This window comes from Platichthys flesus, chromosome 19 (assembly GCF_949316205.1).
Source record: "Platichthys flesus chromosome 19, fPlaFle2.1, whole genome shotgun sequence".
NCBI classification, from domain to species: domain Eukaryota; kingdom Metazoa; phylum Chordata; class Actinopteri; order Pleuronectiformes; family Pleuronectidae; genus Platichthys; species Platichthys flesus.
The window spans coordinates 4,947,012-4,968,441 of NC_084963.1; the positions used below are offsets into that span (position 1 = coordinate 4,947,012).

Below are 21,430 nucleotides of genomic sequence, written 5' to 3' on the forward strand. Positions count from 1 at the left end.
CTGTGAATGTGTTCACATGCACCCGCAACGTTGTGTAAGAAATTAAGACCTGCGTGAGGTTTGTATTTTTTCCAGTATGTAGAAAGTCACAGCAGATATCTGGAATGTGAGAGTTTGATCCAAGATGGCGGTGCATGTATAGTCCCATTTACATGTATTTACATGTCCTACTTAATCACCCCCCCCCCCCCCCCCCCCCACGGGAAATAACACCATCAATACCTGTGTGCATATAAAACACAATCCCTGTCAGTTAACAGAGTACAACCATACTGAGAATTGAACCGCTGCAGTGCTGGGATTGGCTGCAGCTTGGACGCCGCGTACTGGAATGTCCTTAAGTAAAGTGGAGTTAATCAAATTCACCTCAAAGTCAGAGATTTTTTTTCTTTATTAATACTAACTGCAGCGATACTGGAAATTATGAATGTCTTACCCGGCTGATGGATTAAACCCTAATACTTTCAAATAATCTGAATTTTTCGCTATATAAAAACAGCTTACTTTTCAAATGACTATTGTATACTGGGAATGTGTGTTTGAGCAACTAACCAAAGTGGCAAATTACATCGGAAAGTTTGAACCTCACCTTGACGCAGATAAAATACTTAAAAACTGGAGCTAGGCTTTCAACAGCAGTTGGTATTTTTTGACACAGTGGATCTGCAGTGTACAGGACATACCATAAATACATGAATTCAGTCTTTGGGACAGCAATATTACAATTTTGGGTCGCGACCCTCGAGCTGAAAAATTAGTAACAGTAAGGCAAGAAATTTCTTTTTCCAACAGTTTCAACCGCCAAAAGATTCCAAGAACTATTCTCAGAGATACACGTTAGATCCTATGCTACATACTTCACATTCACTTCTTCACCGTCGAGCTGTGATCATTTCAAACCGGAGGGCATATTCTAAAAAATATTTAAATTCTAATAAAAAGGAAGAAAGCTTTGAAGATTTTAAATATATTTATATATAAAAAAATACATGAAAATACAAAAATGTAGCTAAACGAATGTGTAAAGAAAATAATAACTGTGTCGTATAACTAGCTTGTCAAATACTTAAAGCTTAAATACTTTTGAGTTGAAAAGATTTGGGCTCTAAAAATGCCGACATAGGTATTAGCTGGCTTTTAGATCAGGGCAAGGGGATCTCATTAAAACCAAATAGATGCTCCAGACTATTAGCCAATTCAGACAATATAAGGACTAAATATTTATAGCGAATATCCTAAATTTATGAACAAATTTCTTCGGATTTTCTTAATTTCAGGTGGGATTTGCAACATTCCTATCTGTACATTTCAAAGCATATCTTGCTGAACTTTACATAAAAGGCATCTGTATTACGGGTGCATGATTGGGGGCAGTGCAAGTACAGTATAGGGGCGTTTTTCTTTTAAAGTCCCACACTGCGGGACTCTATTGATAAAATGTCGATAATGAAAGACAACCGTGCATCAGTCCAAGCAAATAATCAAGAGACTTGCACGTTTTATACATTTGTGAAACGTCACGAGATGAGCGTTTCTCTTTTTAGTCTGTTCGACAGCAGGGGGCGACACTGAAGCGTAGACTCTTGGGTTTACCTCGAGTCCTGGTCCTGCACGTGGCGGACATCGGACTCCCCTTAATATACATGATGATAGAAAAGTAAAAATGGCAAGAATGTAAGCGAGAGACAGCAAGAGCATGCGGGAGAGAAACAGAGATAGTGCATCTTGTTGGGCCTGACGAACTAGAGGAACTGTAAGTAAATCCTTCTGGATTTGTCTTTTTTTTCGAATGACTAAACGTTCAAAGATTTAAGCGGTTTGAAGTTCTACAGAGGTGACGCGTCGCATGTTCTTACTCTGAGGATTCCTCAGCTTACTCATTCCAGTTATCTGTGTTGGTTCGCTAGTGACCAAACTTAAAAAAAAAGACAAAACTCCTCATAGAAGAAACATCTGCTCCACTGCACACTCCTCAAATCGGACCAACCCACATTCAGCACAGAGGAATTCTGTAAGTAAAACAACGTGTTCAAATATCTACTTAAGTGATGTATGAACTTTAAAAGTGTGTTTCTGTCACAGTATGTGTGTGTGTGTGCGTGTGAACATGTAAAGACAGGGTATGTCATATTAATTAATTTAGTTCTTCCAGTGGTCACCGCTCTCAGGGTTGAGGACCCTGTGGTCGGGGGGGTATGGTCTCGACGACGCAGGGCTGATTGGGGCGATAAAGGGGTTGGACTTTAAAAATGAGCTGGAAGTTTGGTCATCAAAACCAAGACATGCTGAGAAATTCATGTCCGGGCCTGAGGTCGATTTCTAACGCAGAAGAGCCCGGAGTGGCAGTACTGTCAGTCAACCCTCGTGTAAACGGAAACGTATCGATGATGAGTCAAAGCTTGTGCTGTGGTTGGTAGGGAAGAGGCCAGGTGGACTTGTGGTTGGACAGTCCTGTTTACACGTTCAATCCCAGGAACAACCACGGTCGGGTCGATGACGAGGACACGGAAGCCCGGTCCAGCTGTGTGTTTTCTGGGCTGCAGCCTTGATCAAATACCAAAAACACAAATGCAGTCTGGTCCTTTACGATCTGGCTCTTCATTTAGCATTTTTGATATTGCAGCGTGATTTCAATTCTCATGATTAGGTCCGTGATTACTGGAATGTCAGCCTGATGTTGATCCAACAGAGCCGAAAGGTAACCAGGTCCAGTGTGACATCACTGTTAACATTCCCCTCTTGTCCATTAGTCGTGTCATTCTCTCCTCCAGGTCCAATGTGTAATCGTTTTTCTCCGTTTGTGTTGTTGTTGTTGTTGTTGATGTTTTCAAAATGCTGTCAGTTCATCAGTTTAAGACGGCGTTGTTGTCTTCTTCAGAACGTACTGTTCAAACATCATGAAATGTCAGTCTGAGTTTGCGTCCACAGCAGCAGGAGCCTGTTTATGACATGCTGGAGCAGCGCACTGAGGGGGAGCCCATCTGGGTCAGCACCTTATCCAACCACTGGAGGGGGCCGTTGAGATGCAGCTCAATCCAACAGGGGGTGCTGGTTACTGTCTGACGCCTGCAGGGATAAAACAACAGAATAAGGGCACAGTCATACTTGGTGGTGGGGCCTGTGGTGCGAGATGGGCCTTTATTGATTACGGATAATATCAGGATATCCCCGGTTTCCGATTGGTATCAATCACTTAATAGAAACAATTACAGGCTGATACAAGAGGAAGCAGTTTGTCAAATGTGAACTGTAATCAAGCTCTTTGTTTTAGGTGATAAACAACCAATAAAGTTCATGTGGGAGTTTGCATTGTCAAAGGTCTGACCAGATGAAAAAACACAGCTCACTGCTCCTGCCAGGCTTCACCTGAACAAAAGGAAGGCAACCACTGTTAACGTTCACAGCAGCTTAACCCAGACCAGTGAGGACAAGCCTGGACAACCCCCCCGCCCCCCCTTCAAACACTGCTGTCTGGCTCCTGGGAGGGTACAACACAACCCTGAGCCAGGAGCAGAGCAGATGTTTGCTGGTTGGACAGCTGCAGAGACAAAAAGGTGCAGACAAAAGCCCGAAACTGACATTCTGCAACAAAAGGAGGATCATAATAGAGATTATTTAAATTTGGTATCTGTGCAAATCATGAAAAATCTAAAGCTTAACCTGGCGGGATGTTGCCATGGTCAAGGATTCAGTTAAAATCTAATCTTAAGTCACATTTTATCAACAGTTACAGTTTGGAAAGATGTGGAAACTATATTTGCAGCTCTACCAAAGCTCAGTTCATTAAGCTGAAGGCTTGTGAAATCAGCCTGTGAGTTAGTGTTCAGGGCGGATGAAACAGTTGCTTTATGCACCGAGCAGCATTTACGAGATCCTCCGAGCTACGCTGGGATCCAACCACAGGGACCAAAACTAAAAAGACCATTTTAAAAAGTTCCCTTTTGCTGCAATTTAGAGCCCCAGCCTTCCCCATGGAGCCTTTAAAACGACATGGGGTTTTTATTCCAAGCGCCTGATGCAGTAAATAACCAACTTAATTAAGATTTTACTCATGTGACAATGGCTACAACTTAAACCTAAAAATAAGGACTTGAAGAGAGAGACGTCTGCTTCATATCAGTTTTGCAACAAACAAAGCTAGACACAACCATCAGCAGCCTCTGCACAGACAGCATGGAGTCATTTTGTCACGTAGCTTCTTTCACAACCCTGTTTCACTAGGATGCACCACATGAATTTCTCAAACACCTTCTGGTCTGGACTGATACAACCCCTCCCCATTCATCACGTGTGATAGCAACAGATACTGCGTCAGAGATTGTGACCCACCTGTACTCAGCTCCCCAGCCCTTGACGAAGCTCATTCTGATCGTGCACATCCTGGTTAGCTGGTAGACCGCCTCGAATCCCTGATTGACTGACTGGGCCAGCAGTGCAGCAAACTCTTGGTTGTTAAAAATCTTCAGGTTACAGCCTTGAAAAAAGAAGAGGTGACCATTAACCACCAAAATCTAGGTGAACATTTGTGTAAAATGTGTTCTTGAGGCCAAACATGAGATTGGGGAGATCACAGTGACCTTGAAATTTGACAGTTTCCCATAAATTAAGGAGAGTGTGGCTGCCTGCTTTTTTTTTTGCTGTTGCTTCATGGTGTAGTCTCTCTAACACATAGATAACGGATCAGACTCACAGTCCGACTGGCCTTGGGGAGTATCTGGAGAAATCCCACCAAAAATTAGTTTTTGGGGGCCAAACAGAAAGTCCAGCCCTGGCGTGTCCATGAGGTCCTCAGTAGTGATTCTATTCACACTGATCATTTGGCCAGAAATGAAATATTCAAAGTTATGGGTACAGATGAGTCAGTATGTGGGTGAGTGTCTGAGACACTGTGGACATTCGTGATCTCCACAGTGAAGACCTCAGCGAGGCCTGTTTCATTATAGAGCCATTGAATACCAAGAGTTATGGAATTTTGTTTTGTGGCACTGGTGCTTGTTCCTCACATCCCAAGATGTCAGACAAAGGTTTCAAAAGGTACCACATCCCCTTTATGACAATAAATTCATCTCATCAGTAAACCAGGCAGGAAACTTTTTGTCAGATGTAAAGCATTCATGTGGCCTCAGGAGAAAAGGTAAGAAATACCTGGTGGTATCTTGCAGACTGTGGCAGGATGCCAGCCGTACCGCTGGTTACAATTGGGACTCTGGACAAAAATGGCACTGTCGCTGAGGCACTCGGCGAACACCTCCCCTCCGATGTAATACAACCTCACACCGCGACCTGTGGGGTACGAGACAGGAATAATTGTGAAGATGAAGGGAACAAAAGAGAAGCATGAAGATATAAGAATCTGTTTTGTACTCACAGTAATATTAATAAACAGCAAATTACATGTGTCTAGCAGTTGGTGAGTGTGTGTGATGTGTGTGTGTGTGTGGGGGGGGGGGGGGGGGGGGGGGTGTACCTATATGTCTCCTTGTCATTTCGACAGTTGCGTTCCTGTTCACGTTGCTGAGGAGCCCTAGACAGAAACGTTCAGAGTTGGAGGGGTCGGTGAAGCCGTCGACTGTCAGAGATGGCTGTGAGGCGTGGAACGTCTCTCCCACCCGCTGGTTTAGTTCATAGTAGGCTATGGAGCACCAGAACGCTGGTTCACTGTAGGTGACTGGCTGAAGGTCTGAAAAAAAAAATCAACATGTGTTTCATTAGAAATCCTTGTCTCGTAAAAAAAATGATTTCCCAAATGTAACAATTATTCAAGGCCTTCATTTCTGGGCATAATTTTTAAGATTTTACATTTATTGCTCAAAAAAATTCCAAAACCAAAATGATCTGATTCTCAAAATGGTGGAACCTCCCCCTAGTCATCCAACTGACTTACAATAATGTGAACATGCAGTTCACATATGAAGCAGTCTTACCAAGGCCATGACTGACAGGTGACAGGCTGCTTGGTGACATTTCTGCTGGTGAGCCTGTGAGAGTAAAAAGACACAAATCACATTATGGTAATCTGTGTGACGTGTGTGGCATTAACTTAGAGATTAAACTGATATCTTTCCCACCACATTTGTTTACCTGATTCCATACTCTGATTCATCTGCTGGTCGCTGGTCTCTCCATCTTCACTGATGTAGCCGGGGGGAGGAGTTTCTATATTCACAAACATTTTACACATTATCAGAGGGAACTGAGGAATAACGACCACCAAGCAGCATTTGAATTAACACCCTTCATTCAAAAATGTATCTTGTATGGATTGTGTGGCCGATTCTTTCATGAGTGAAGTGAAACCGTAAAGGTTTTACATCACGTCCTGCATACAGACCTGGTATATAGTTATTCGGAGGGTCTATGCCAGCAGGGAAGTTGGTGTTCTCAGGAATGGAGTTTGTAAAATCATCAAGAGGTGGAAGCTCTGTCAGAATCTCTGTATGTCGTGGAACCAGCACTGGAGGCAGCACTAAAGAGAAAGAGGCTGATGTTAACAGAGGCAGGAAAAAACCTGAATGAAACTACCATCTCAATGAATCTGGTTGCTATGAGAAACATCACTTAATGTAGGGCACTTTGTACTCGTGTAAACCTTTTCACACAAACAATTCTTAAGGGTCATTACCTGGCGTCTCCACTCTCTGGTAATGGTAGGGATTGACGCACACTTCATCCTTCTTGAGGTTGAAGGCGTACTGACAGGTATCAATGGCCCTCAGCTCATGGTGGCTGTGAAGGTCGGGCCATCTCCAGAGGCGGCAGTAGATGACGTGCGGCAGGCCTTTGCGATGGGACACCTGAAGACGCCCGTCCAGAGACCTGAGAAAGTGGTTTGTTAGTGGAATGTGGGTAAACAACACCCAAATAAAAACAAACAGGGGTGAACTAGTCAACTAACTCAACAGGGTGCAGGATGCTGGTAGTTTTATAGAATGATCTCTTAAACAAGTACCCTGCAAAACACATTTGTCTTTTCTATTTCATTGAGAAAACATTTAAATTACAAACTCCCTGAAAGTGATATTTATTCACTTAATATTCTTAATGTAATAAATCTCCTTTATAACTACCTTTTTTTTCTTATTCATTTCTTATTTTCTTATTATTGTAACCCATAATACAGTTTTATTGTGTAACCTTTGCAGCAATGAAGAGACGTACAATAATTGTTGACTGAGTTTGTGTGCATGGGAGTGTATTCACCTGCTGTGGTCAGGGTATCCATACATGCCTGCAGAGTCCCACTGCTCTATCGTGTGGCCTGAGCCTAGCCCCCATAGATCTGAGCAATTGCTATGGACAGACACACACGCATACGCACACAAACATGCACACACATGTACAGACACAGGACAAGTGCAAAAAGGATAAAAAAAAAAAATGAAAACAAAAGATGATAAACATGAGATGTTTCATTCCAAATTAGTATGATGAAATCACAGATATTCACAGTTGGTCTCTTATTGACATGAAGGAACCATCTTTATTCAGAAAGAGACTACGTGTGGATGGTTGGTGATTAAATGACAAATTCCAAATCTGACAGTGAAGTGATGCAGTCAGGTGATGCATAGGGACAGATGGATTCACTTTACGGTTTTGGCCAAAACAGTGATACAAGGGGTAGATAATTTTCCATTTCTGTTTTCCTGCTCTCACGCTGGAGAAAGACAGTAAATTATAAACATCTGATCATTTTACTTCTTAGGGCTTTAAGTGTTTAGCAAACCCCTGCAAAGCCTGACTGCATATATTATGTGAATTACACACATACATGTGATTCATCTTCCTGCACATCATTTCTACACCATGAGGACAAGTGTGATGAATCACACAGATTATATTTGCATCTGAACAACAATGGTATGTGAATGAGGAAATAAAGAAATTCAGTAGACGTGACAACAAAAAACAAATGTCTCTATGTACAAATGCAAAGTACACGTGTGACTTAGGAAAGCACACGTCACAACTGTTGCTAAGATGTTGATTAATGCTCTTGTGTTTCATCTCAGAGGAGAGGATGAGGAAGAAAGAGAGGGAGAAGAACAAAGAGAGGGAGCGATAGAGGGAGATTCTGTTATATGATCAGAGTGACCCGACAGCCAGACCTGCCTCTACAAGTGCTGCTATCTGACCACTTATCAGCCAACTCAAAGAATTCTACAAATAAAAGCTCTGAGTATACTATCTCCAGATGCCAGCCAATGTTGTGCCTTCTTCCTGTCTTACTTAAAAAAGGTCACCAGTTCACTCACAACCGTGTCTGCTCCTTTTCCCAGCAAGACTCTTGATGCTCATCTACTGACCTGCACGTCGCTGGGGATGAAAATCTAAAAAAGCCGGAGTTGGGAAATTGAATTTGTTTTAGTTATCAGCTTAACTGGATTATTTGCAAAACATCATGAGGATATTTTCACTCCAGAGCCAATGTATAGAGTTTTTTGCAAACCCGCTATCTTCCTCTGAGGTCATGTGGGTTCCCATGCCTGCTATCTCTCGACACAGATGAGCCCCTCTTTCACGTTTCCTACCTCCACTCAAACGGAAATCTATAAAGCCCTGCTATCTCTTCAGAATCCTCCTAACACCATTCTGACATCCTCCACCAGCCATCAGAAACGAGAACTGCGAGAGCAGAGCGATTAATCTCAGATTTCTATCAAACCTTACTTCTGCGTTCAAAGCTGGAAAGTGAGCTGTGCATTAAACAGCACTTTGTGACTCTTCCTCCTGTAGACTGAGGACAGCAGCGGTATTCAAGCAAATGTCTCACAAGAACCACAATCACCTTATCAGTGCCACTTCAGAGGCTATCTACTCCACATTCCTCACAGCGAAGAAACCGAGAGGCCTCTTTCGTCTCAGATGGAGCTAATACTGCATCTTAAATCCTTTTACTTTCCCCCCCGTTGTTACATCCTAAAATTACCTCAACGAAGTGGAGTAGTTTCAGTTAAATTTTTCAGCAGCTATATCATCGTCTTAAAAGGAACATCTACCATGACTTAACCTTCATTATTCACACATTTTTCTAGCACTGCCTCATTCTTTATTTACAGAACTGACAGACAGAAGTTCTATAAATTAAATATCAACACGTATCATGTAGCATGTTGATGCAAGGTGCAAATCTACACCATTGACTCATAGACGACATGACTGAATTGCCAAATCATTGTCTATATTTATATCTACACAGAGTGCAATAAGACAGCAATTTGATTCGATTGTCCCGTCCTCTGTCGGTAAGACTTACAGAGTGTACTGGTGAGAAAGTAGCCACCCCATAGGAATATCATCATCGGATATTCCCTAAATCATAGAAGATGAACTCCTACACATTTAAAGAAAAGTAAATACATGCATTATCCCCTCTTTTACTAAACCTACATCTGCCATCATTAACTTTGCTGTCACCACTTCAGCTTCTCACCACATCGCTAATGCTATCAGAGTTTTATCAAACCAGATGAACACATTTACTCAGATTTCATTGTAATGACAGGTTTAATGAGATCTTTCTTTGTGTATCCTATCTGTGAATCCTGAAAAAACATGACTTTTTTGACTGAAGAGAGATTTTTCAGAATTGGAACTAATTCTATAATTGGTCTTTTATGGTTTAAGACAACAAAGAGAGATGGATAGAGAGAAAGAAATGAGAGAAAGGGTGGATTGTATAGAAATCTTTGACGGGTGAAGCTCATAAAATGTTCACAGAGAAGCCTAGTTATCTCCCCTTTCTTCTGATCCTCGGCCGATTGATTGACGATAATCTGTGGCTGTCCATGGGGTCCCCCTTAACATTGCCACTATTGTCATGGAGCAGTTTCGTCTGTTCTGGTGACTTGGCTCAAGTAACTTATCATGCAACACTAGGAGAAGTCTGTGCTGAAAGACACGTGAGCCGTTCAGGCCAAGTATCCACAGCATTGGTCGGTTTGGGTAAAGAAAGGTTCTGCCACGAAAGCTAAAAGAAAATAAATTACCCAAAGTGCATTTTCCTCTGTGAAGTGAAAAAGTAAAGATCTGAACCCATTTGAGGTCAAGATGTTCCGTTTCGTGCTCTGTATCTTTGTTTCAACTTGAAAAACGTTTGCTAGGATTGAGAAGATATAAAAGACAACCTTCCCAACAGCTTCATGTCCCACATCAGCATAGCTATACTGTGTTGTTAATAAAGTGTTTATTCTTTGTTTCATTATATCTTCCTTGTATTGCTGTGTAGGTCTCAAGATGTCTACAAATTCAACCTCCAATAGTCTGGTTGGTGGAGGGGGATGGTTTGTGCCTCAGAGCAAGAACACTACAATGTCATGCTCAAATGTTCTTCATTAGCCATTCAGACAGCCTTGTGTCTTTGTCTACTTTCATAAACATGTTGTTTACTAGATACTAAGACTAATAAATGCAGGCTTTCAAGTGCTTCATCGATTTTACTTGCGTCGCCCTGAATGCCTTTCAGAGCTGATTCGGGCAACAAGCGTTTCATTAAAAAAAAGTGGCAGATGCCGAGTTCCAATCCAAACACTTAGTCACTCGTGCTGCTGTCAGGAATTACACATTTGTGTGAAGCTAATGTGTGTAATCAATAAGACACACCAGCACTTGTCACATTACATTCTGCATTAAAACAGTAGAAGCTCATTAGGCCAAACAACATTATTGAAAAGGTCTTTGTATTTAAGGAAGCTTAAAAATCATAAGTGCATCGCTACACTGTTATGAGCTCTCAACTAATTTATTCCTTTTGATTAGATTCATCTGATCTTGATCTAATTGTCTCTTTTAATGAGTAATGTCAACCTTATCACAGCAACGGGATGAGAGGCAACACCCCAACTAAGATGCTGGGGTGCAAAGGAAAACATGGAGGTAATCGGAGCCTGTCACACCTCCAGTGACTTATCAGATAAGTTCAAACCATCAACTTAGCTGCACACAATGTCAATGCATACATTTCCTGCCTATAGTTTACTTGGCATCGCGTGTTGGACATCTGTTTCCCCCAATCAAGTTTCACTTCTGCTGCCTTGGAAACATACAGCACAGGCGATGGGGAAGTGGACCCGCTGTTGCCCAACTGAATCTTTGCTTTTTTGCGAGCTTGTGGCTGCCTGTCAGCCTCCTGCTCACTTTCATGTGTGTTGACACACCTCAGCGAGCTGATCTGTACTGATGATGTTGTGGTACCAGTGCAAACAGAGACAGCGGATGTGTGATTGTGAGCACAGCTTGGAGTGTGCTGAAACAGCGAGTCGTGTACAGAATCGTTTTTGAAAATAAATCAATTAATCATTTTGAGACATTTGTCAAACAAAACTGTTGCAAGCTTGGTGCCTTCAGTTTCTCAGAATGTAAGACTTTGAGGCGTTTGTCTGTTTTAACTCACTTTAAAGTCAGAGTTTGGATAAAATAAGCATTTTGGAAAACATCATCTTGGGCTCAGAGACATTCAAGTTCAGAAATGTGGAAGACTGAACAATTTCTGAAAAACAATTAGAGGCAGATTCCTCGAAACTTGGTTTTGGCAAGTTTATACGAGTGTGTGTATGTGTGCATAAATAAATAAATATGTTGGCTCGTTGACAGTGACCGTTGTTGTTTGTGTCTACTCAAAGAATTACAGATCAGAGCCAGAGAAACAGAATAGAGAGTTGCATGCATATGTCCTAATCTCACCTGGGTATAGTGACACACTTTGTGTTGCTGTTCTGCGTGCTGATGGCCTTTTCGAGCTCATCCAGCTGCCCTGTCTTCTTCAGCTTCTTCACTAGGCTCTTCACGGCTTTCTCGCACCATTTCTCCTCCTGACCGCCTCCATTCTGCTCCCCGACTCCCCCAATTCCTCCTCCTGCTCCCCCGGTACTTGCTGGAGTCTTCTTCCATCCCAGGAGACGTTTCACTACCGGGGGAGTGAAGGGAAGGATGGAGGACATGGTGGCTGATTTATGTGTGTGCGTTATGTGTGGACCAAAGTGTGTTTTGATGTGTAACTTAATCAGAAAAGAGGAGAAAGGGGGTCAGAAGGGTAAACAGGTGCTGGGTTGTTGACTGAATTCAAGCTGGAGAAAGAAGGCTATATGTACAGAATTGTGAATAAAGTCTAATCAGATGTGAGGGGAGTCTTTGGAAATGTGAGATGGAAAATAGCAGATCATTGAGAGCAGGGGGTGGCAGGTCCAAAGAAACCTAAAGAACAGGAAAGACAGAAAGCAGAACTAGTAAGGAAAAATACGATGATGCAAAATCTGATAGAGGAAAACAAGTATAACATTAATTAAGGGATTGATGAGACCAATTGTGCCCACACATCCAGATTCATGCCCAGAGCCCTGACTATGACTGTGCATCCCAGCCCCCTGCTGCTCTCTCTCCCACCATGTGCTGAACTGTATGACGGCCGGGCTGGCCATCATGGCACTGCACACCCTGTGCAAACTCATGAAGGACTAACTGATCGTGTTTTATCTTCGACGATCGTTGGAAAACCTTGGATGAAAACACTCTACCGCTGGTACCCACTTGAGGCTGTGCACCTGTGCTTCCCTTCTGTTATCCTAACCACACTTAGCACATGCATCTTCCTGTTGCTGTTGTAGCATCGTTACAATTACAACCCAGAGTTGAATTCAGGCTTTTGTTTCCAGTGTGTTTTAGAAGATTTTTGTGGCAGTTAACAGGAGAACATTTACTTTTTGCTCAGCACTTGACTCTAAGGTCGCAGTAAGTTAGTGGGCCGTTAAAGAAGAGACATAACTAATAATAGTCAGACTTAAATGCTGTTAAACAAACCTGTCGAGTGCTTGAACATCTTAAATTAGACTACTTTTCAAAGACTGTGGTAAATTAGGACACATGGCTGACAGTGTCATTGAAGCACCGTCCGTCACTGAATGAGTGAAGGCCAATGTATGTTACTACACAAACACTTTTAATTTCTTCGACTTAAAATAAGAATTGTCACTTTTTGTTAAAATGCCAGAGCCGCATTAGACTCTTTTACTCCCAATACATTTACAAAATGTAATGAAAGACATCTAAGAATCTATAATCATGGTCAAGGTTAATTTTGACAGCAAATAGAAGTATTTAGGTCCAAGGTGACAAATCTATGTCAATATGTTTAAACCTAAACTAATCCTATAGTAAACCTATCCTATTATTGAAACCCCTGTTCGCCCTCGCAAAGAAAAGCTGAGCAGTGTCAAACAGAGTTAAACCCTGGTCGGCAGCTTAAAGCCTTAACAAATAAAACGCGCCGCTCTATTCACACCAACTGAACTGTCCTTCAGACCATCGACCACTGGTTTCTGCCACCGTTTTAAATATAAAATTGTGATGAGTGAAATGTGGAATTCAGTGGCACATGTAACCTAACCCTGAACTATATTATAGTTTCACTTTATTGCCATGATCCATTTCCGGCCTAATGTGGAAACACGCATGCCGGGCCAGCGCAAATTCACAAAATGACCTACACACTCAATTTGAAAACAAATCTTTCCTCCCAGGATCCAGTCCTCTACAAACAGAAACAGTTAGTGTCTGTCTGTGTGTGTGTGTTTGTGTAGATTAGTGCAGCAGATTATTGATCACCCAGACTTTAAATAAATAAAGACCGAACCCCTCGGTAATGCCGATTTTTCGACTCCGCTGACAGGGAGGAAGGGATAACTATCCTCAGCTTGTTACCCTGAAACTCCAAGCTCCTTCTAAGAATTAATTTTGCAGGCTTAAACCCATGAACTGCTTACTGCTAGTGCAAGTGTATGACTCACTTCTAGAGGTAGTCAGACGCTACACATTACACTACTGTATTAGACGCTGCAGTAGCTTGATATAATTCTCCAAAAGTTAAAGCATGCTACCCTTTAAGTGATACGACCACAAGAGATTGGGATCCTTGTTCTTTTTTGATGGAGGTTGATGCATGAAGGAGATCTCAGAACATATTCTCTAAAACTGCAAATGCTGATGGCACAAGGATCCTTTTAAAGTGAGCGGAATATCTCAATGTCTTTTCAGCCCTGTAATGGTTTGATATTGTCTAAAAAGCCGAGCACGCTGCGATGCCAGCAGAAGAGACAGAGGCTGGGTCTTGGTTTGTTCTTCATTGGACAAAAGGTTTATGCAGAGATATGTCAAAACATACAAGCTATCGGTAGGCAAACTGTCACAAAGGTCTTGTTGTACAGTGGGAGACTTTCACAGTGAACAGAGAGTCTCAGTGTTTCAGTCCCTTAAGGTCTTAGTTCCTGAAGTAGATTGGTAATGTATAATAATCCAAGCATTCAATCCTTTATATGATGGACATATGCTGGGGGAAAAACTATAATACTGGACGTTGAAGAATGACTTAAAGGAGATGTTTTAATATAGGATCAAAGATTGCAAAAGCTGGTGGCACAACAACCATGTTGCACAATGGGAGCCTTTAAAAGTGAAGAGAAAGTCTCAGCATCTTAAGCTGCTCTCAGATATGCACTGGACTCCACAGTTCTCTGTATTTTCTCCAGAGGAGGTGTGAACGCAATGTCAGAGTGAGATACTGCAGTTTCTACGGGCCCTCTCTGCCTTGCCTCCCAGTATAAAGTCCATAGAGATCCAGGAAAAGTCTATGTGTGAACACAGCAGGGAAACCCAAGCTGGATTTACTGCATGCGAGTGTGTGTGTGTGGTGTGTGTGTGGTGTGTGTGTGGTGTGTGTGTGTGGGGGGGGGGGGCTGACGCTTCTAACACATGAAAAACTGAATATACATATATATCTCCTGGTGAAACAGCAGTGACACACACACACGTAGATGTTGTCGAGTGCTGTAAACAAAACTATTGTGAACGAGTCCCTGATGTTTTGTGCGTGAGTGAGAGGCACCGTCATGTCTGAAAAAGTAGCTTGATATTGTCTAAAGCCTAAGTATGCGATCCTGTGGGTTATGCCAGCATAAGATACATAGGCTGGAAGAAGACCAATGATTTTTCTGCTTTCATTGCTAAAGGTCAATGCATAAAGGAGATGAATACACACTAAAACTGCAAAAGCTGATGCCACAACATTTGAGTTGTAGAATTTCTTCAAGGTGAAAGAAAGTTTCAGATGCTTAGTCCCTATAGTAGCTTGATATTGTCTAAAAATCTGAGCATGCTATCCTCAATGTGATTATAACAGACACGGGTTTGGGGGAAAAAGTAGTACAATACTGCATGTTGATCAATAACTCAAATAAAATGCCTGTCCAGATGTTTGTTATTAAAACGGCAAAAGCTGGTGGCACATAAATTGTGGGTGCACTGGGAAGCTTGAACAGAAAGTCTCATTGTCTAAGTCACTCTGCAGTAGCTAGATATTCTACAGCCCAAAAACCAAAGCATGCTAGCCGTCATAGGCTGTGATGCAAGCTTGAGACAAGCAGGGGAGAAAAGGTATAATATTGCCTGTTGATCAATACCTGGATTTGGGTCCATGCTTGCTAAGTGCATAAAGATGTCGGAACAAACTGAAAACCTAGTGGCACATGATATTGTCTTTCCACTGTCGTGCAGGCATAAGAGACATGAGCTTTTGAAATAGGACAATATTGCAGGTGGATGAATAGCTTAAAGATGTCTGATCATAGTACTGAATACTGCAAAAGCTGATTGCATGAAAAACCATGTTATCCAGTAGGAGTCTTTCAAAGTGAGGAGAAAGTCCCTGCAGAAGTTTGATAGTGACTAAAATCCCAAGCACGTTTTTCACTGCCATGCAAACATAAGGAGACATATGCATGGGGAAAACGCTGAATATTGCAGGTTAATCAATATCTCAAAAGGAGTTGTCTTATCATAGCATCGAATTCTGCAAAACCTGGTTGCACAAAAAACATGTTGTTCAGTGGGAACCTTTGAAAACTGAGGAGAAAGTCCCTGCAAAATCCAAGCTGCCATCCCAGAACAAGAGACATGAGCTTGGGGGGGAAAGGGACAATAATACAAAGATGAATTATCTAGAACTGCAGAGAGCTGGCGGCATCGAACCCGTGTCGCACAGTGTGGAGCCTCGTAAAGTGAGGACAAAGTGTCGGGGAACAAAACGTGCTGATATACGAGCACAGTTCACATCAGTCTCCTCCAACACACAATCCTCACAGCGGCTAATCGCGGGCCCTTTGTGCGACAAAACAACACAACGTTATTGTGTCTGTCGCGTCGTGTCTTCCCTGTGAGAAACTGTCTTGTTTGGGTTTTGCTCTGCTCCCGAAAAACACACAACAAGCGCACGGGGTTCTTTTTGTGTGTTTGTGTGTGTGTGCTGGAAGAATAGGCTAACGCTAGCAAAGCGGGGCGACTGCGGAGCGAGCAGCCGGGAGAATGTGGACTTTGACAAGGCAGCACAAGGCGACTCAGCCTCCCCGCTAGGTGTCATTTAACCGGGATAAAGATGTCCATGTTTCTTTTGTCTTGGTAATGACTTGGCGGCGGCGGTGGAGGAGGTGGTGGTGGTGGTGCCTCCTTGTTTCCTCCTCCTCCTCCTCCTCCTCCTCCTGCTCCTAGCCTCCTCCAAAAAAAAAAAAAAAATCCGCTAGCAAGCCTGCTACTTTGTGTGACAGACAAACAAACGGGCTCCGCTGCCGTTTTTAAAAAACCCGCTAGCTCGCTGGAAACACACTTACCCGGACAGGCGAGGGCGACCCGCGGTGCAGAGGCTCCGGTGTGCGTGGGGGAAACCCGCAGGCTCATCACTGAGCGCGTCCACGGAGACTTTAAAGTGTATTTTCCACATCCGAGGCGCCGGGGAGACGATGGCCCCTCATTCAGAGCTCAACCGAACGTGGAGGGGAGCGAGAGCATATCACCCGTGCTTTTCGCAACGCCCCGCCCTCCGCGCGCTCCCATTGGCTGCCGCTACGGAATCGACTCCGTAACCTGTTGGCAGGCGGCTCTCCCGTTGGCTGGAGGGCAGTGCCTGTCTTGTACGTCATCATGTAAGGGAGGCGCGTCGGTGATGTTTATCAGCGGGTACCTTGATTGTCCTCTCATTGTGTAATACAGTAACACACAATAACCTGGTATTATTTAGCTTTATATGTGCATATTTTAATATATAACTTGCACATATAAGAGTAAATGCACATTTCATTTAATCATAAAAGTATATATAACATTAAATATTGTCACCAAACAGGATAAATACAGTAATAACACTGTTGTTTTAAAGCATTATTTACTCGTTTGTTTACAAATACATATAAATAGGCTATAGGTCCTGTTTTTAAACTCATTAAAAACTCATTTTTATAATATGGCTTCTGGATTTATTGTGTTTTTGTGTATGTAATTGTTCTGTTTCTACAATTGTGAAGAACTTTGTAAACTTGAATTTGAAAAGTGCTATGTAAATAAAGTTTATTATTATTCTTACTATCATTATAGTCCTGTTGGCCACGTCATGCAAATATTCAGCCCTTGCACCTTCATGCAAAGCAATCTCAGTCTCTCTCTCTCTCTCAGTGTGTGTGTGTGTGTTTGTGTGAGAGAGAAATCCTCGAGTGATGCCGCTGCTTTCCCATGTTTGAATCAGTGTGTGTCTGTCCTGGGAGAATTCATTATCCTAAGCACGAGCCGCGGCGTCAGGGAGCCATGAGGCGCATGCCCAGTGCGCACGGTCCGCCTCACCTGAGATCTGTTGCTCTGCTCCGGGGGGTGTTAAACGTCGGATACCCTATTTGAATGATGCTTCACTTGATCATTCACACTAATGATGCGCCGCAGACCTCCCGTGTTGCAACCCGCCTTTAACCGAGCCGGATGAGAAGACGGAAACCAAAGGTGGACACCACAAATCAGGGCGTCTTTCACCTGTCGATCACCACAACGAGAGACGTTCACTCACTTGTAAGTAACGTTGACCTTTGACTTTTATTCATTGTTTGACTCAGTGCAGGTTTTTATTAGTTGTCTCTTATTAGACTGACTCCATAATACAGTGTGACCTGTGGAGAAACATGTGTTGGGACACTTTTTGGCTGCAAGGCTTATTATCCAAATTGATAATCCATTTTTTACCTTTGTCCATTCAGTGAAATAAGTTAAAAAACATCCCAACAGCTGCAGATAAACAAATTAACCATTCAATTAAACTGTGGAAAGAAAGAGGCAAACGACCCGTGAAGCACTCAACACGCTGTGCCAATATTTACCCAAGTTTTAAGAGCAAAGGAAAGATGGAGTTGATCCACTTCAATGCATTATGCTTGTTCCACACTGTGTCTACAGGGGCCGTGTGCCTAGCAGCAGGTAGAACTGATGCTCTGAGTGTGTAGACAAGAACAGATAATAACCCTCACTGGACCATCACCAAGGAGACAGAGACTCCAGAGGGTTGACTTCAGTGCTTGATATAAAGAGCTCTGCCAGGTAGACCCAGGCCTGCACTGCACATAAGATAAGATAAGATAAGCTCACATTAGTAAAGTAATTATAAGTAAGTATGCAATATAAAACTAAAGGACAATATAAAGGTATAATTGGTATAATTGAACGATCAATAGAAGTTATATACACGGCTAAAACAGGTTATAAAGTGTGAGAATATATTAAGTGAAAGTAATTGCACATTAGCCATTGATATTGCACAGTTAAATGAGTTAATAAATAATATGACAGATAACATAAACTAAAAAGTAATAAAAAAAATAATGATAAAAACAGCCATTCTCAGCCTTGAAGAGTGATGTCTGTTTGGTAATTATGAGATCAAATCATATTATAATGATAGTAATAATGATTTCAACACATTACACATTTTAACACACAGTTACAAGGTGCTTCACAAGTAAAAAATAGACAAACACCAGGAAACATTCAAATAGAAACAATTTAAAAGCAAGTTGAAGATCACACAGCATTAGAGGAAAGTTATAGAAATTGTGGAACATTTTAATATAAATGTATTAAAATAAAAGTGTAGAGTTAAAACAAGATACTATAAAAATCCTAATCTTTATAATAAAGATAAAAGAGATGGTTAGGCCAAAACTAGGAGAAAGCACACATGAGTCTTTAGGGGAGATTTAAAAGAGAATAAGGAGATTGGCAGAGGGATCTCCACAGATAGATTGTTCCTAAAAGTGGGAGCCCTGACAGGAAAGACCTGTTCACCTCTGGTCGTCAGCCAAGACTGTTGAATATCATATAATAATATAATAAAATATCTGAAATCTACTTGGCTGGAAAGTCCAGAAAGGGTCTAAGTCAGCAGTATAATCTTAATAGTAATTTTCCGGAAGCCAATGAAGAGAAGCCAAAATTGGAGTTTGCTCTTTTAGCAGATTTGTTCAGGAGTCTGGCTGCTGCGTTTTGGAAGAGCTGTAATTTATGTAGACTCTGTTGGCTCGGGCGTGTGAAGAGAGAATTGCAATACTCCAAAAGAGAAGAAATAAAGAATATAAGGATAAAAACATGCTGCTCTTTGAAAGTTATACCTCCTAACGCGTTATTTGCTTATCTGTGTGCAGGTGTGTGTGTGATTCGTTAACCGCAGGCAATGGGCAGATGCTGCAAATGCAACGGGAGACTGCTGTGCATGTGCCTGCTGCCCTGCATGATGACCGGCCACCTCCTGATTTATGTCATGGTGACCATATTCGTCACCATCACCTACGCTCCTCCGAAAATAACCCTTCACTACGTCGCCCCGGGCATTTCCGCCAACTCCTCCACTCTGGCCTCTCACCCGCTCGGCCCCTTCTGGAACCTCCGCCTGGAGGACAGCGCTCTGTGGAACCAGTTGCAGCACGTTTGGGATCGTCAGCACAATCCTCTGCTGCGAGGAAACGCCACCGGGGCGAAGCCGAGAGCGACGGCTTTATCAGAAATTGAGGATGAGTGCCTCTCCGACTGCCTCTCGCACAAGTGCTCAGTCCCTCGTGCTAATTTAGACAGCCTGTCAGAAAAAATGAGGGCTTTTATCATGTCCATGCACTGCAGGGACTACCCCCTCCTTATTAATCAGCCTGGTATATGTAGGAAGACCAACAGCAGCTTTGGTCTGGGTTCCCCCATGCTCATCATGGCCGTCAAATCCCAAGTGGGGAACTTTGAAAACAGGCAGGCCATCCGAGAAACGTGGGGGCGCAGCGGCAGGGTGAAGATGGACTCGAACAAGAGAGGCGGGTTAGTGCGCACGGTGTTTCTGCTTGGACGGCAGGACTCGAGCACAGGCCCCCACCCAAACCTGACCAACCTGCTGGATCTCGAGAACCAAAAATATGGGGACATCCTGCAGTGGGATTTCAGAGACACCTTCTTCAACCTGACACTGAAGGATTCTCTGTTTTGGCACTGGCTCCAGCGGCACTGCCCCAAGGCCATGTTCGTGTTCAAAGGCGACGACGATGTCTTTGTGCGGACCGGCGCCCTGCTGGACTACCTGCACCAAAAGTGGGAGGAGCACGACCGGTGGAGAGCCTATACAAATGACAGCGGCTTGGATTTGTTCGTGGGGGATGTCATCTACAACGCGATGCCAAACCGTGAACCCTCCACTAAATACTACATACCAGAACGCTTCTACAAAGGCGGGTACCCTCCGTACGCAGGCGGAGGCGGGGTGGTGTACTCTCGCTCCCTTGCAATGCGACTGAAAGAGGTGTCGGAGAGGGTGCGCCTCTTCCCCATAGACGATGTTTACCTGGGAATGTGCCTGCACAGACTCGGGCTCACTCCCGCCCACCACCCGGGCTTTTTGACATTTGACCTCCCGGAATCGGACAGGGGCAACCCGTGCGCGTACAGGTCTGTGCTGCTGGTTCACAGACGCAGTCCCAAGGAGATGCTGACGCTGTGGAACCAGCTGCAGAATCTCCCCGGTCAATGCTGAGGCTCATTTGCCTGCCAAATAGGATTCATTGAGGACGGGATGAAATGCAGTCACCGCACTTGACAACACGTGGACACTGTGGTTGCAGCTTCCTGTCAAGCAGGTTGTGCCTACTGATGGACCCATGTAGTCTAAGAGTTACCCACCTAGACTGATCTACCTCAAGGGTACATCTGTTTTGAGGGCATTACACCGATGTTTTTTAATCAATACTGATTGTGTATTTGTGCTCTTTCAGGTTAAAACTCTCATGTCATGACCCTATAAAGACGATATTAATGGAATACCTAACAAATACAGTAATTGTCTTTGTGATCTGTTCGCTGGTGAACATGATTTAATTTGTGTTTTACAGATGTTAAGTCAGCAAACAAGATTAAATCTCAGCACTGTAGTAAATATAACCGATCCTTCCTGTGCAGCCTTTGGTAAGTTTTGTAATGATTTACGCAAAAGTCACACGCTGATGTCTTTTATTTTGTTCTGGGAAAAACAGGGGCTTCCAAATTTTACACAACTCAACAAATTCCAGTAAGATTGAATTTTTTTTCTTCTCTGTCACGAATTACA

At 43.0% G+C, this 21,430-nt stretch overlaps 2 protein-coding genes across 2 annotated transcripts; one reads left to right on the forward strand and one right to left on the reverse strand.

Annotated features, from left to right (window-relative positions):
- Positions 1-373: 373 nt before the first annotated feature.
- smad2 (SMAD family member 2) lies at positions 374-17,154 on the reverse strand. The gene is made up of 11 exons (XM_062412775.1): positions 16,653-17,154; positions 11,683-12,192; positions 7,201-7,290; positions 6,623-6,816; positions 6,332-6,466; positions 6,082-6,156; positions 5,925-5,978; positions 5,468-5,680; positions 5,146-5,283; positions 4,330-4,474; positions 374-3,066 (listed from the first exon to the last, which is right to left on the reverse strand). The coding sequence occupies exons 2-11, from the start codon at positions 11,937-11,939 to the stop codon at positions 2,943-2,945; spliced, it is 1,425 nt and encodes a 474-aa protein (XP_062268759.1). The 5' UTR covers positions 11,940-12,192; positions 16,653-17,154; the 3' UTR covers positions 374-2,942.
- A 2,371-nt stretch (positions 17,155-19,525) lies between these two features.
- Positions 19,526-21,037, forward strand: si:dkey-175m17.6 (N-acetyllactosaminide beta-1,3-N-acetylglucosaminyltransferase 2). The gene has a single exon (XM_062413204.1). The coding sequence runs from the start codon at positions 19,526-19,528 to the stop codon at positions 20,858-20,860; it is 1,335 nt and encodes a 444-aa protein (XP_062269188.1). The 3' UTR covers positions 20,861-21,037.
- The last annotated feature ends 393 nt before the right edge of the window (positions 21,038-21,430 follow it).